Raw genomic sequence first — 14205 nt, 5'->3', positions numbered from 1 at the left:
TCAATTGTCTTTCTCAATTCTGCCACGGCTTTCCTTGCATCAGCGCATTTTATTGCCTCGTGTTTAGTTGGATATTGCACTTAATCAATCCACTTTTTGCATTCACGTTGTTCACATCGATTAATTTTCCATTTTTTTAATTATTAGTGTTGTATCTGGAAATATGTCGCTAGAGATAAGTAAGGATGAGTTGGCCGAAGCTTCACAGGAATTTTTGCGTGATGATATTGTTCACTGGAAAGAACCTGATATATCTAATCCAAACAAAGTTCCAGTTCCCGGTGAACGTAACACTTTGATCACCAGTGCTTTGCCGTATGTGAATAATGTTCCTCATTTGGGCAATATAATCGGCTGTACTTTAAGCGGTGACGTATTTGCTCGTTACTGTCGAATTCGTGGCGATAATGTTCTTTATATTTGTGGTACTGATGAATATGGTACGGCTACCGAGAATAAAGCTCAGGAAGAAAAATTAAGTCCGAAAGAAATTTGTGATAAATATCATGCTTTACATGATGATGTTTATAAATGGTTCAATATTCGATTTGATCGTTTTGGTCGAACATCGACTGAAACGCAAACGCGGATTGTTCAAGAAATCTTCAAAAAAGTATATGCAAATGGCTATGTAATCAAAGAAGAAATCGAACAATTGTATTGTGAACAATGTCCTAAATTTTTGGCAGATCGTTTCGTAGAAGGTGAGTGCCCGTTTTGTGCCTACGAAGACGCTCGTGGTGATCAATGTGATAAATGTGGAAAATTGATCAATGCAATCGAATTGAAAAAACCTCGCTGCAAAACATGTTCATCACCTCCAGTTATCAAAAGTTCTCGACATTTATTCATAGATTTACCAAAAATTCAGCCGAAATTAGAAAAATGGCTAGATGAAACACTGAAAAAGGAAAATTATTGGTCACAAACTGCAAAAGTAATAACAAATTCATGGATTAAAGAAGGTCTTAAACCACGTTGTATTACACGAGATTTAAAATGGGGTATTCCTGTTCCGCTTGACGGTTATACTGATAAAGTTTTCTACGTTTGGTTTGATGCTCCAATCGGTTACATATCAATTACTGCCGAACTTTGTCCACAATGGGAAAAATGGTGGAAAGACCCTGACAATGTTGAATCATATAATTTTCTTGCTAAAGATAATGTAACGTTCCATGCGATCATTTTTCCTAGTACGTTATTAGCGACTCATGAAAAATGGTCAATGGTATCACATATCCCAGCAGTTGAATATCTTAACTATGAAGATAGCAAATTCTCCAAAAGTCGTAGTATTGGCGTATTTGGGGATTCTGTTCGTGAAACAGGAATTCCATCAGATATTTGGCGATTTTATTTGCTCTACGTACGCCCAGAAAATCAAGATACAACGTTTTGTTGGAATGATTTAATGGCCAAGAACAATACCGAATTGTTGAATAACCTGGGCAATTTCCTAAATAGAGTATTGACATTTTTGTCCAACAATTTTGATGCAACAATTGGTGAAATAAAATTGACCTCATCCGATCAAGAATTGTTGGTTCAATTGAATCGCGAACTGCTAGTCTTTATTGATTCAATGAACAGAGTTCGATTACGAGATGGAATCAAAATCATTCTGAATATTAGCCGAATTGGCAATCAGTACATTCAATCTGAAAAACCTTGGACTTTGATCAAAGATCCGTCTACTCGAGATCGAGCGCATAGTGTTCTTAGTTTGGGCGCCAATATTTGTCTTCTTTTGTCAATTTTGATGGAACCTTACATGCCGGTTACAACTCAACAATTGCAAGAGCAGATTAATTTCAAATGCAATTTATTACCAAAAAATCATCGATTTGTATGCCTACTTAAACCTGGTCATAAAATTGGAAAGGTTTGCTTTTTGTAACCTATTAATCTCTTATTACTATTTTCTTATTCTTTATTTCCTATATATTCGCATTCATACAGCCATCACCATTATTCAAAAAACTTGAACAAAAAGAAATGGACCTATTCCGGAAAAAATTTGGTGGTTCCATTGCCGATAAAGAAAAAGAAGCATCCAATGTTCAGCTAGCTAAACTTTTCGAAAGTATTTCATTAAAAACCGACAAAGAAATTGAACAATTAATTGCCGAACAAGGTGATAAAGTTCGAAAATTAAAGGCGGAAAAAGTAGATAAAAAAATTATCAATGATGAGGTTCAAATACTTCTTAAATTGAAATCTACATTGGCAGAAAAAAAGTAATAACATTGACAATTAATATTAAATTATTCGATTGAATTATGTTTTTTTAAAAAATGAATGTTAATTATCATGACGTAATCTCCATGCATTCAAAGACAATATGATTCATTCATGTAGGTATTTTTTAAAAGATGACGTGTGCCAATTAAAGTCATCGATAAAAACTTGTGTTTATTGTTATTACCTGTAGATGGCATTAGCTGACATTATCATTAACAGAATGATACATATCATACACACGCTAACATATACTTTGCCACTATGAATTGACGCCATATTGATGAGAGTCAAAAGTAAAATAGCGTGTGTGAGTGAGAGCGAAAGGGATTGTTGTATGAGTTTGTGTTGTTGTGATTCTCTCCAATGCTCACTATCAATTGAAATGAGCCACACTGTATTTTGATTATTTTATTCGTCGTTGTTTATTGTCGATTCTCTATAACTCATTCTATTTTGGATACGTTTTTTTCTTTATTTGAAATCGACATTTTTGTCATCCATAATGATTAGATTTTTAACTTGAAATAAAATCGATTATTAAAATTAATAATCGAATTTAAAACAAATCGCCAAAAGTCCGCAGCAGCACACACAGACGGACTTGTGCCCCACGGCACGGTGTGGCATTGTTGGTGTGCGTGTGTGTGTGTCTGTCTGTCTGTGTTTTTGTGTGTACGGGCGCGATTTTTTTTTGTTCGTTTATTTTTTTTTCATTTTGTTTATTCATTTTCATCACCTGTATATATATTATCATCATCATCATCATCATCTATAGAAATCGTTGATAAAAATGTCTCAGAATTTGAATAAACAGCTTTCGTTCAGACCACGGAACATCGACCATTTCAAGCCGATGCAGGTCTTGAAAACGGAAGATGTCCCAGATTTGAATAATTTTGCCACCACCATCAATCGTACAGTACCACAGATGCCAACTGGTATGGAAAAAGAAGAAGAATGTGTAAGTTTTCCATTATTTGTAGTTTTTAAATGAGTATAATTGATGATTGAATCATAATAAAGGAACATCATCTGCAACGGGCTATTTCGGCACAACAAGCTCATGGTAGGGCTGTTGATCATGTGATCCCAACGCCAGAAGTTTTTTCAGTTGAAGACAAAGTTTATGACGAATTCTATCCCCCAACATATAAAATACCTCGCCAATTAATTCATGTTCAGCTGCCATCTTTTGAACAAGATTATCCGGATTATGACCTCGATTCAGAAGATGAAACATGGCTGTCAACGACAAATCTATCCGGCTTACCACATACCAAATTCGAAGAAATGATCGATTGTTTGGAAAGAAATTCCGGTGTTCAAAAAGTGATCGAATTAAATGAAGCTAAATCTTTACTTAGAGGTGTAGATGAATCGTTACAAATTGCTGTTTATGATTATTGGTTGGCCAAAAAACTTAAATTTGGTAAATCATTAATACCGACTGTCAAAACTGAGAAACGAGATGGTACATCGGGTAACAATCCATACATCGCTTTTAGGCGACGTACGGAAAAAATGCAAACAAGAAAAAATCGCAAAAATGATGAATATTCATATGAAAAAATGTTGAAATTGAAGAAAGATATATTCAATGTCTGGTATGATATTTAACCGCCAAATTTCAATCAAAAATTAATTCTTTTAAATTTTATCCTAATTTCAGCAATATAATGTCAATGATAAAAGAGCGAGAAAAAATGAAATATGAACTTGTTAAAAATGATTATGTTATCTTCCAAACGAGGTAAGAATGTTTTTCAATTACTCGCATTGAATTAACTTTTTTTTTGGATTTCAACCAGGTATAAACTGAGGGATTTCAACTCACAAATTTATAATGAATTGGTGGCATCAAGACTTACGAAAGATGTTCTAAGTCGCACATCGAAAACAAAGATGGTGAGAATTTCACTTTGGAATTTCGGTCCTTTAATCTGTATTGTTTTTTTTCAGGGAGACGAACCGGTTGTCCGAAAGAAGCGAACGAAACGATCAAAGAATGATGTTTTATCTACGAGAAATATCAACGAAATGATTCCGTCGGCAGCTGGCGGCGAATACTATTCTTCAGAAGATGAAAATTCTAGTGATTTGATGTACCAAAGTAGTCAAGGGAATAACGAGCCGGATGATGTTGATAATCCAGACGGAATGTTCTCCTTCAAAAGGAAAAAAGGCTGTTATTATCATGCACCGTTGGATCAATATTCTGGTTGGCCATGGGAATCTCTTGAAGAGGGTGGTACAGCAGATAAACGTTTTCGATTTAGTTATACCTCCTTATCCTGTCCAGCTTATCCCGTTGGCCTAACACGGCGGCGTATTGGTCGTGGTGGAAGGTAAAAAAAATTTATATGTTTAGCTGAATGATGAATTCAATGATTGCTTTTGATTTTCAGAATTCATTTCGACAGAATAAAAACACATATTGATTTGGATGATAATGAAGATCCGAAAAGGTATGTAAAATTTTTAGTTTATCAGAGTTAATATATATTATTATTTAAAAAATTGTCAGGATTCATTACAAACCTCTTCCTGGTGAATCGGATATGGAACACGATGCAACTATAGAATTCAATACCAGATATTTTGATGAAGAATGTTCATTGTTTTTGAATAATCAATTGAAACATTATATTGATGATACATCATTGGGAAAGCAGTTATATCAGTACAATGAAAGTGTTTTATCAAATTTCATCGAAAAAAATCACCATCAATGCAACGATAACCGACTCACTATGGAAGCACCGCATCCTCAAAATTTTATGTCAAATAGAACAATCAACAAGCTACCGGGTTTAAAGTCAACCAATGGAAAATTAAAACCAACTGATCATCAAAATTGCCAACAACATCAATGCTCAACACCATCATTTGTGCATCCCATCAATATTGATCTAACTAGTTCATTGTTGAACAATACTGAAAACATCACTAAAGACGATTCAACATCATCTGAAAATTCTGCCGTAAAACGACCACTCGATTTGAATGAATTCAAAGATTCCTCTGACAGGATTAGTAATCAAGTGATCAGCTCATCATTGTTAGATGATTATAATGATGTGTTTCTCGATGTTCTTGACGGTCTCGATAATAATGAAACAGTGATGAACACCGATCAATTAAAACAAAATGTCACATCATCTCCAGTGTCAGTGAATGTTAATAATGGTCCAAATCATTCAACTAATGATTCGAGTAATAAAAGTGATAGAAACAACATTCATAGTAACAAGCATTTTTCGAATGAGCCTTCCAAAACAGCAACAGTAATGACCACCGTAGCCAACACCACGAATATCAAATTTGAATGTCAATCAACACCAGAATATCCAACCGTTTCATCATCTTCACCATCATGTAGATTAAAATTGACAACGACAGCCGTCACCACAACTAATACATCGAACCAAGGTAGCTCAGCTTCGAATAATTTTCATCATTCAACTGATGTTACTTAAAATAATGACAAAACTATGATGAAACCATTAGAAAATTAGAGACATTCCATAAATAAGTAAAAACCAAAGAAGGAAATGTCTTTGATTATTTGCATAGCGTGGATCGGTATTATGTCCACTTTATTTGTATCGTCTATCATATAGATGATATAAAATTTATTCGTCCACAAATTCTTTTGAACGAATTTATGGAGACGTGTTTGATTTGTTCATTCTCCACCTAATTCTCTCATCTAATACTTGTGATATTTATCTACTTTGTAGCAACACTTCTCAATCTCCTCGTCTATTCTTTTTTCTCTCATATACAACTAACTACACGCCCGAGACACACCATATTCATTGGACATTGTTGTTTCAAATATTAATTGATTTATTCGATTAATTTATTATTTGGATTTTTCATTTTTTCTCATTTATTGCCATCATCATCATCATTATCATCATCATATATTGTCTCATTATGACCAAGCTCATTTGTTTTGCAAACCTTCACCGAACGGGAATTTTTTTCTAGTTGGATGGTTTCGGTTCAGGGTTTTTTCTCACGTTGTGTAATATTATCATTGTCATTTATTTGTAATTATAATCGTGTATAATAAAATAAAAGAAATAATTTTTAACAAATTGAAGAGAATATGGGTAAAGAATTTATTTTTTCAGCGAACGCGCGCTAAAATAACATCATTAATCATTAATTATTCTGTTCTATTTCGACTGTAGTGGTTTCAATGCTATTGTGTTCCAAGTAACCATTCATTCTTATTTTAGCACTGTATGCATTTTATAACTTGTTGAATATTTCATTGTTTCGTTTTTTGAATTGTCTAGAATAAATATTGTTTTTTGTTACTACTGCCTTCAAAATAACCGATGGCTAACTTGGAAAAATCAAAAGATGAAAATCAAATCAAATTGAAACAACGAGAACATGTCGTCACTGAAGAAATTTTGTCTACCATTGACCACAACAATAAGACGAATGATGATTATAAAACTGATATAAACGTATGAAATATTGTTGTCATTTAATTAGGATGTGATACAAATTAGAATCGGAACCAGAAAAATGTCAAGTGTAAAGTGATAATTGAATTAGTGTAATTGAGACTGAAAAGCAATTTTTTGTCGTCGATTAAAAATGTGATTAAACTATTTCTTATGTTCCTGTTACTTTTATTCAAGAACATTGTTTTACCGCTTCAGTTCTTTATTAAAAAAATATATTTTTAGACTAACTAGTACAATTTTAAATGACAAGCGTATACATAACAGCGAATGATCATTAACAAATCCAAATTCACTAATTTCTAGGCTATAGTTAGGCTAAGGAATTTGGTTCTGTTACTAATCGTTCTGTGCATGTTCGATAAACATATTACCTTTCTCATCCTAATAGCATAACTCAACGAATGATATGAAAATCAAATACGAACAAATTGCTCTGATTGGTTCCGGGGCCTATGGAACGGTTTATAAAGCCGCAGATCGTCAAAATGAAGGTCGATTTGTTGCTTTGAAAAAAATTCGCATCCCAACGACTGAAATCGGTGTACCAGTAAGCATTGTGCGCGAAATTTCCGTACTCAAACAGTTACAATCTTTTGATCATCCTAATGTTGTCAAGTGAGTTTCATTATCAAGTAATGGCATATTTACGCTCTGTAAAAATTTTAATTTTAATTTTAATCAACAAAGACTTTTGGACATTTGTCATGGTAACAATTTTGAACTTGAGAAACAATTTACCCTGTTCTTGGTATTCGAACACATCGAACAAGATCTATCATCCTATTTACAAAGATGCCCTGCACCTGGTCTTGGTTTAGACAAAATTAAAGTAAGAATTAAGTATGTTGATTGTGTAGTTTTTATTGCAAAATTTTTATTTCCTAATCGATTAGGATCTAATGTTCCAGATTATGACTGGTGTCGATTTTCTTCATTCGAATCGGATTGTTCATCGTGATATAAAACCGGCCAATATATTAATCACTAATCGTGGTCAGGTTAAACTAGCCGATTTTGGCTTGGCACGAATCTACATACAGGCTCAAAGATTGACAGCTGTGGTTGTTACCCTTTGGTATCGTGCTCCCGAAGTTCTACTTACTACAACCTATGGTACCCCAGTTGATATTTGGAGCTGTGGTTGCATATTTGCTGAGCTTTATAACAGAAAACCATTGTTCTGTGGACAATCAGAGACTGATCAATTGTGTAAAATTTTCGACATCATCGGTTCACCTGATCCTAGCGAATGGCCCAATGATTCAGTACTACCATTGAGTAATTTTTCTAATTTCAAACGACGAAATCTTGATAACATCATGAAAGATGTTTGTTCTGATGGCAGAAATCTGTTCAAAGTGAGTTTATTTTTTTATTTTTTTTAATTCAACAAATATTCAACTCGATCACAAATTACAGGAAATGCTCATCTTTAACCATTCAAAACGTATTGGTGCATGCCAAGCCTTGAATCATGATTACTTCAAAGATCTAAGACTGCCAAAATGAGATTCCATTTTTTAATCCATGACGAAAAATTTTTCAACGAAATCTATCATTTTATTACATTTTTTAAATATAATTCATCAATTTCTCTATTTTTTATATACCAATTCAATTTGAAATAAAATTTCCGAAAAATTACTCAAACTTTTGAGGTTTACATTCTGAAAAATTTCCCATAAGCTATTCTGTCAGAAGAATCAATCGGCCCCATAAATAGTATAATCTGTGATCATGGCGTTGCCTACTGCCAATTGGGATTCATTAGGTCAACAAGTTTATAAAAAACAAGAATTCTGTCAATTACAATGGGGTGCAAAAATTTCCTTAGACGAATACGATATTTTTGCCGCTTCCTATGGTGGTCCCATTGGTGAGTGATTCTTAATCTTGCAGAAAAATTATTTGTTTTTCGCTTCTCTTTATGATCAGCTTTATTGCGAAAAGAACTTCCGATGCGAAAAGTCAACTATAGGTTGATTGAAATTTATACGGCAATGGGTGATCAATTGTCTACTTTGACCATAAAAGACGTGGACATCGTCAATATCGGTTGGTCACATAAAGAAGATTTGGTCTGTGTTCATGCTAACGGGTTCATTTCTTTATATGATCTATTCGGACAACATATCAGTACATTGACACTGGAACAAGAAATACGCGATTCGAAGATAGTAGAATGCAAAATTTTTACAACGATCAACAGAACCGGTGTGGCCATAATGACACAGTCGTTAAGTTTTTATCTTTATAATAATCTGTATCATTTGAAACTGCGACGTCTAGCCGAGATTCCATATCTGAATGAACGACCTTTATGCTGGGATATAATATCTTTTGATGCTGACACGAAACTTATCGTTTCGCATCACAAAGAATTGATTATTCTTAAATCACAAGATCTAAGCTGTACTTTCATCAATCCGTTTGATGGTGAACAAAACAAAGAAACTGTCACCTGTATTCGTGTTTCTTTCGATTATAGCCAAATTGTTTTATTTACCGAAACTGGAAAATTATATCTGGCATCAACTGCCAATGATATATCCACCTATTATAGCATGTTTGATACAGAAAGTAAAACTAAACCAAAACAACTGGCATGGTGTGGTAACGATGTGGTTGCTGCTCATTGGGCCAATCTATTATTTCTAGTCGATATGGATCGAAATTGGCTAAAATATCCAACATATGGTCATGTGCATATGATTCAAGAGATTGATTGTATTCGAGTCGTTGATAATTCATTTCAAGAAATAATCACCAAAGTTGATCGAGCTGCTGTTGATATTTTCAAAATTGGCTCAGTTTCGAGCGCTTCAAACTTGTTGGAAGCCAGCAAGCTATTTGATCAACAGAATCACAAAGTGGATGATTATATCCGTTTGATTCAAGAAAAAAATGAAATGGAAATGGCCGTTGATATGTGTCTGGAAACGGCTTGTCATGAATTCGATGTAGCTACACAAAAAATGTTGCTACGTGCAGCTTCATTTGGCAAATGCTTTACATCGAATGTGGACAACAATAAGTTTGTACGAGTTTGCCAAGAATTGCGAATATTGAATGCAATACGAAAACCAGACGTTGGTATACCATTAACTCATTGCCAATTCGAAAAATTAAAAATCGATTCTCTCATTGATCGTCTGACCGAAAGACATTATTTTTTTCTTGCTTTAAAATTGGCCGAATATTTGAAAATAGTGCCGGAAGACGGCAGCATTAAAATATTGACAAGATGGGCATTCTATAAAATTCGACAACAAGATATAGATGAGGAAAAGATAGCCAATCAAATTGCACAAAAAATTTCTCCAAATTCTGGTGTATCGTTTGCTGAAATAGCAAACAAAGCGATCGAATATGGACGAAAAAATTTAGCGATACGATTACTAGATTATGAATTGAAAGCAACTGATCAGGTTCCTTTATTGCTCAAATTGAAAGAATATAGACGAGCATTGCAACGTGCAATTGAAAGTGGCAATACATATCTAATTTATATGGTGGTATTGAGCTTCAAAAAAATTCAAACTTCGGAACAATTTTATCTTGGATTACGTGAATATCCAGTAGCCTATAGTCTTTATCAAAAGGTATCAATCTTTTTCATTTTATTTAATCATTTGATGAATTATAAGTAATTAAATTTCCCTAGTATTGTAAGCAAGCTGATCAAGATCAGCTACAAAATATATACTTTCAAGAGAATGATCTGATTGCCGAAGGTCTTACCTATTTAGAACAATGTTGTCTAACACCGCCATTGTCAATGACGGCCAATGAACGAAAATCCAAAATGAGCCTTGTTAGTTCGGCATTGGATACATTTAAAAAATCTCGAAATGATTTCTTAACCACACATTCAGAGGAATATTCTCGTTTATTGAAATATCAATTGAAATTGGAGGATAAATTTGCATCAGCAACACCGACTGGACTAAAGTTCTTCGATCTTTCCTTACAGGATACGATGCGATTATTATTACAACGTCGTGAATATAAATTAAGTGATGAATTAAGAAAAGAATTTAAAGTGTCTGATAAGCGTTATTATTATCTACGTTTGATTACATTAGCCGAAATTGATGAATGGTCAGAGATTGAACGGCTTTCTAAAGCAAAAAAATCACCAATTGGTTATGAGGTAATGTCTTGGCAATATTTTGTTCACTTTAAACTTGTTATCTAGCTTATTTGATCCGATTGTCTGATCCTGTTATTAACTTTTTGTTCATTTTTTTCGCTTCGATCATAGCCATTTGTTGACGTATGTATTCAACGTCAAAATCGTTATGAAGCACAAAAATATTTGCCGAAAATTCGTGATGAAAATAAGATTAAATATTATATAAAAACTGGGTAAGTTGTTGGTATAAATTCATTGATCCTGACATTAATTTTCATGAAGTATAGTGACAAAGCACTTTGTTATAATCCTGAAAAAAAGTTTTTTTCTTGTGTTTAAATAAAAGCCACTTTTTCAATTAATTCCATTTTTTCAATTTGCTATATTTCCATTTATTTTACTTTTCATTGTTTTATTGTCCTTTTATTCAATAGGAATCTGGAAGATGCAGCCAAATTTGCTTTTGATAAGAAAGATATTGAAGCACTTAATTTCATTCAAACAAAATGTTCATCATCAACCGTTGGTAGCCATCATCGAATGTTACAGGAAAAAATTCGAACAATGATTGATCAAATCAGCAAATAAATGTGAAAAATAAAATAAAAAATTTCGATAAGAATTTATTTTGTCCAGAATTGAATGGAAATTTTTCCAAACTTATCTCAAACAATTCTAAAAGATCAATGATCATATTTTATATGCTATACACGTTATAAAAATAAATTATAATGAAATAATCACAAAGTTTGTTTTATTTTCAAACTTATACTTTTATTGTTTACAAATAAAATAAAATAGAATGAAATTCGCCGCATCAATGACCATCAAATCTATTGTTATGATGATGATAATGATGTTATAGTCATCATAATCGATTGCATACAAACACACATACACTCATATAATATGCTAGTCAGCTATTCGAACTCAATGTCTGTAACGCAAAATCTATTAGCTAATTATTATTAGGACACATCAACGAGCAAGAATCTTGAATGAAACAAAATTCTTCAAAACAAAAACAAAAAAATAAATAAACTTTTGGTTTCCAGCTATAACTATGAATGATATATGTAATATATGACGTAAAATCTATTGTCATTGAATTCATATATATGTTTTGCACTCTGTGTTATCGGTTATTAATATTTGGATAAAATATATTTTTCTTTCCTCTCTTTCTCCCCCCTGTCTGCTGATTACAAAATTTTTATTTATTTTTGTTGTTGGTTTGTTTTGTCTTTTTTTTTCGTTGTTTTTTCTTCGTTTGGCCACCGACAGACAGTCGAAAAAAAAGAAGAAAAACGACATCACAAGGATTCAATCATATTTTTTTCCATAAAGATTTCTTCTATTCGGGAAATTCAATCAGCGACAAAAAAAAAGAAAAATAAAAAATCAGCCAGACATTGATCGATTACAATCATTAATTCGAAATTGTTCCATGCATGCATATCGCCAACTAGACGAACAAAAAAAACAAACTACATGATAAACAAAAACAAAAAAAAACCAAATCCTGCTAAATTTATGATAATAATGGTCGATGGACTCATTTCATTTAATTCACACGCACACACTAAAGCTATTGGTGAAAAAAATTTTCCCGAAAAAAATGAATGATTCGTTTGTAAATTCTAAATGTGATGTCACTGATATTTCATTTTAATACTTCGATGTATTCTTCTTTTAAAAAATAATAAATATTTTTACAAAATTTTCATTTTTTTCTTCATATTCTTGTTTTTCAATTAGATCAGTAGATTTTTAAAAGCAAATGCCGTTACTATTTCAACAACAAGAAAAAACAAACAAAATTTATGATACAATGAAAAAAAACTACCAACCAATTCTGAAATCAAGGTTTTCTTTTTCTTTTTCGGTTATTACTTTGCCATTTTTGCGATCATCATGATCGATTTTTTTTCAGACAGCATTTTGTATTATATAAGCCTCTTTTTTTTCTTATTATTGTTGGTGACTATGAAAGTGGATGCGTACCTAAAAAAAATACTTCATACTTTCACACAGTATACTGGTAACATGCCTAATTCCAATGATTATATCACGGATGATACAAAGACACATACGCACACATAGAATGAAAGAGAGACAGTCTGACTTTTGTTATGTATGGCTAGACATGGATGGGCAATCCAGACAGCCAGACTTTGTCAAGGACGATCATTCCTTTTTCACCAACGCCACCACCCTACTGTTATCAACCATTTTTTCTCTCTATATATATGATGCTGATGATTTCATTCCCCTGTTGTGAATGTTGAAATACGTTTATTATTCTGATTCTGAAACAATACGCATGATCAATCAATTGGTTATTCTTGATGGCACGTTTTCACTGATGTGTTTTGTGTGTCTGTATAAAAATGTTAAAAGTTTAAGAAATGAAGAAGAATTCATTCTGTCTGTCTGTCTGTGTCTGTTTATATTTGTCTTTGTATGGATCATTTTGTATGGTTCTTTGTTGTTGTTGAGTCGATTATAATATAACCCAGCCAAGTTGATTTTCAAATACATTGGAAAAGTTGTAAATATAACTTTGATCGATCCGGGTTGATAATTTTTTTTTAAAAATTTTTTTAAACACCAATAAAATGAATTGAAAGAAACAACATTTTTTTGCAGCCTACAGAATTATAGAAAAGGATTAAAACAAATTGATAGTGATGTTTTGCATTGAATGCTTATCATCATAATGATTATGATGATGGTGATGATGATGCGGGAGATACATCCAATACATACAGCGACAACCAACAACGATGATCATATCAGGCAATCAATGAAGGGGAAAAAAATTCTTAAAATGAACAAAGCAAAAGATAAAAACTGGCTTTTTTTCAATGACGGTTGCTATACACACGGGAAAATTTTCCCGGTATACAATTTGTGCCCGACCGACCGAACCGAACAAAATGGTTTTTTTTCTCTCTATATTTAAAGTGTGATTATCATCACCATATCTGGAGCAAAAGAAAGGAACCTGTCAGACATACGCATATTCACATCATATAGCGGTTTTCCTAGATCGAAATTCTATCCAATTTGTTATATGCAATTCAATCAAAATATGGGGATCAATTCCAATGAATACGACAGAAATGTTGGAATAAAAAAAAATCAAATAGATTTTTCATGTTAAAACATGGAAAAAAGAAATTTCATTGCTTTCTTTTTTTTCAAAAATCATTTCAGGCTTTTCTTGTTGGTTTCTGTTCAATTTTCTTGAAATCTTCAAGGTCTATCACACTGTGATTCAATATGTGTATGGTAAAGCTGTTTGAATGTCCAGCAATGATTTGTTTGTTAGACTGA

At 32.6% G+C, this 14205-nt stretch overlaps 4 protein-coding genes across 4 annotated transcripts; all 4 read left to right on the top strand.

The window, feature by feature from the left end:
• The first annotated feature begins 38 nt into the window (after window positions 1-38).
• Window positions 39-2280, top strand: MetRS (methionyl-tRNA synthetase 1). The gene is made up of 2 exons (XM_075820681.1): window positions 39-1885; window positions 1963-2280. The coding sequence occupies exons 1-2, from the start codon at window positions 164-166 to the stop codon at window positions 2242-2244; spliced, it is 2004 nt and encodes a 667-aa protein (XP_075676796.1). The 5' UTR covers window positions 39-163; the 3' UTR covers window positions 2245-2280.
• A 136-nt stretch (window positions 2281-2416) lies between these two features.
• Window positions 2417-6347, top strand: E(Pc) (Enhancer of Polycomb). Its single transcript, XM_075820678.1, has 7 exons — window positions 2417-3205; window positions 3268-3848; window positions 3914-3994; window positions 4053-4149; window positions 4204-4589; window positions 4650-4709; window positions 4769-6347. Exons 1-7 carry the CDS (start codon window positions 3035-3037, stop codon window positions 5718-5720), a joined length of 2328 nt encoding a protein of 775 aa, XP_075676793.1. The 5' UTR covers window positions 2417-3034; the 3' UTR covers window positions 5721-6347.
• A 130-nt stretch (window positions 6348-6477) lies between these two features.
• Window positions 6478-8381, top strand: Cdk4 (Cyclin-dependent kinase 4). The gene is made up of 5 exons (XM_075820695.1): window positions 6478-6728; window positions 7120-7346; window positions 7419-7560; window positions 7625-8089; window positions 8151-8381. The coding sequence occupies exons 1-5, from the start codon at window positions 6594-6596 to the stop codon at window positions 8238-8240; spliced, it is 1059 nt and encodes a 352-aa protein (XP_075676810.1). The 5' UTR covers window positions 6478-6593; the 3' UTR covers window positions 8241-8381.
• A 12-nt stretch (window positions 8382-8393) lies between these two features.
• Window positions 8394-12353, top strand: Vps16A (vacuolar protein sorting 16). The gene is made up of 5 exons (XM_027349952.2): window positions 8394-8607; window positions 8667-10333; window positions 10396-10884; window positions 10996-11099; window positions 11301-12353. Exons 1-5 carry the CDS (start codon window positions 8469-8471, stop codon window positions 11452-11454), a joined length of 2553 nt encoding a protein of 850 aa, XP_027205753.2. The 5' UTR covers window positions 8394-8468; the 3' UTR covers window positions 11455-12353.
• Window positions 12354-14205: the final 1852 nt, after the last annotated feature.

The sequence above is a fragment of the Dermatophagoides pteronyssinus genome, unplaced genomic scaffold, assembly GCF_027571235.1.
Source record: "Dermatophagoides pteronyssinus isolate colony J.1.1.1.1 unplaced genomic scaffold, Derpt_VIB-CSIC_2022.12 sq0007, whole genome shotgun sequence".
NCBI lineage: Eukaryota > Metazoa > Arthropoda > Arachnida > Sarcoptiformes > Pyroglyphidae > Dermatophagoides > Dermatophagoides pteronyssinus.
This window is presented reverse-complemented; position numbering and strand designations above follow the sequence as displayed.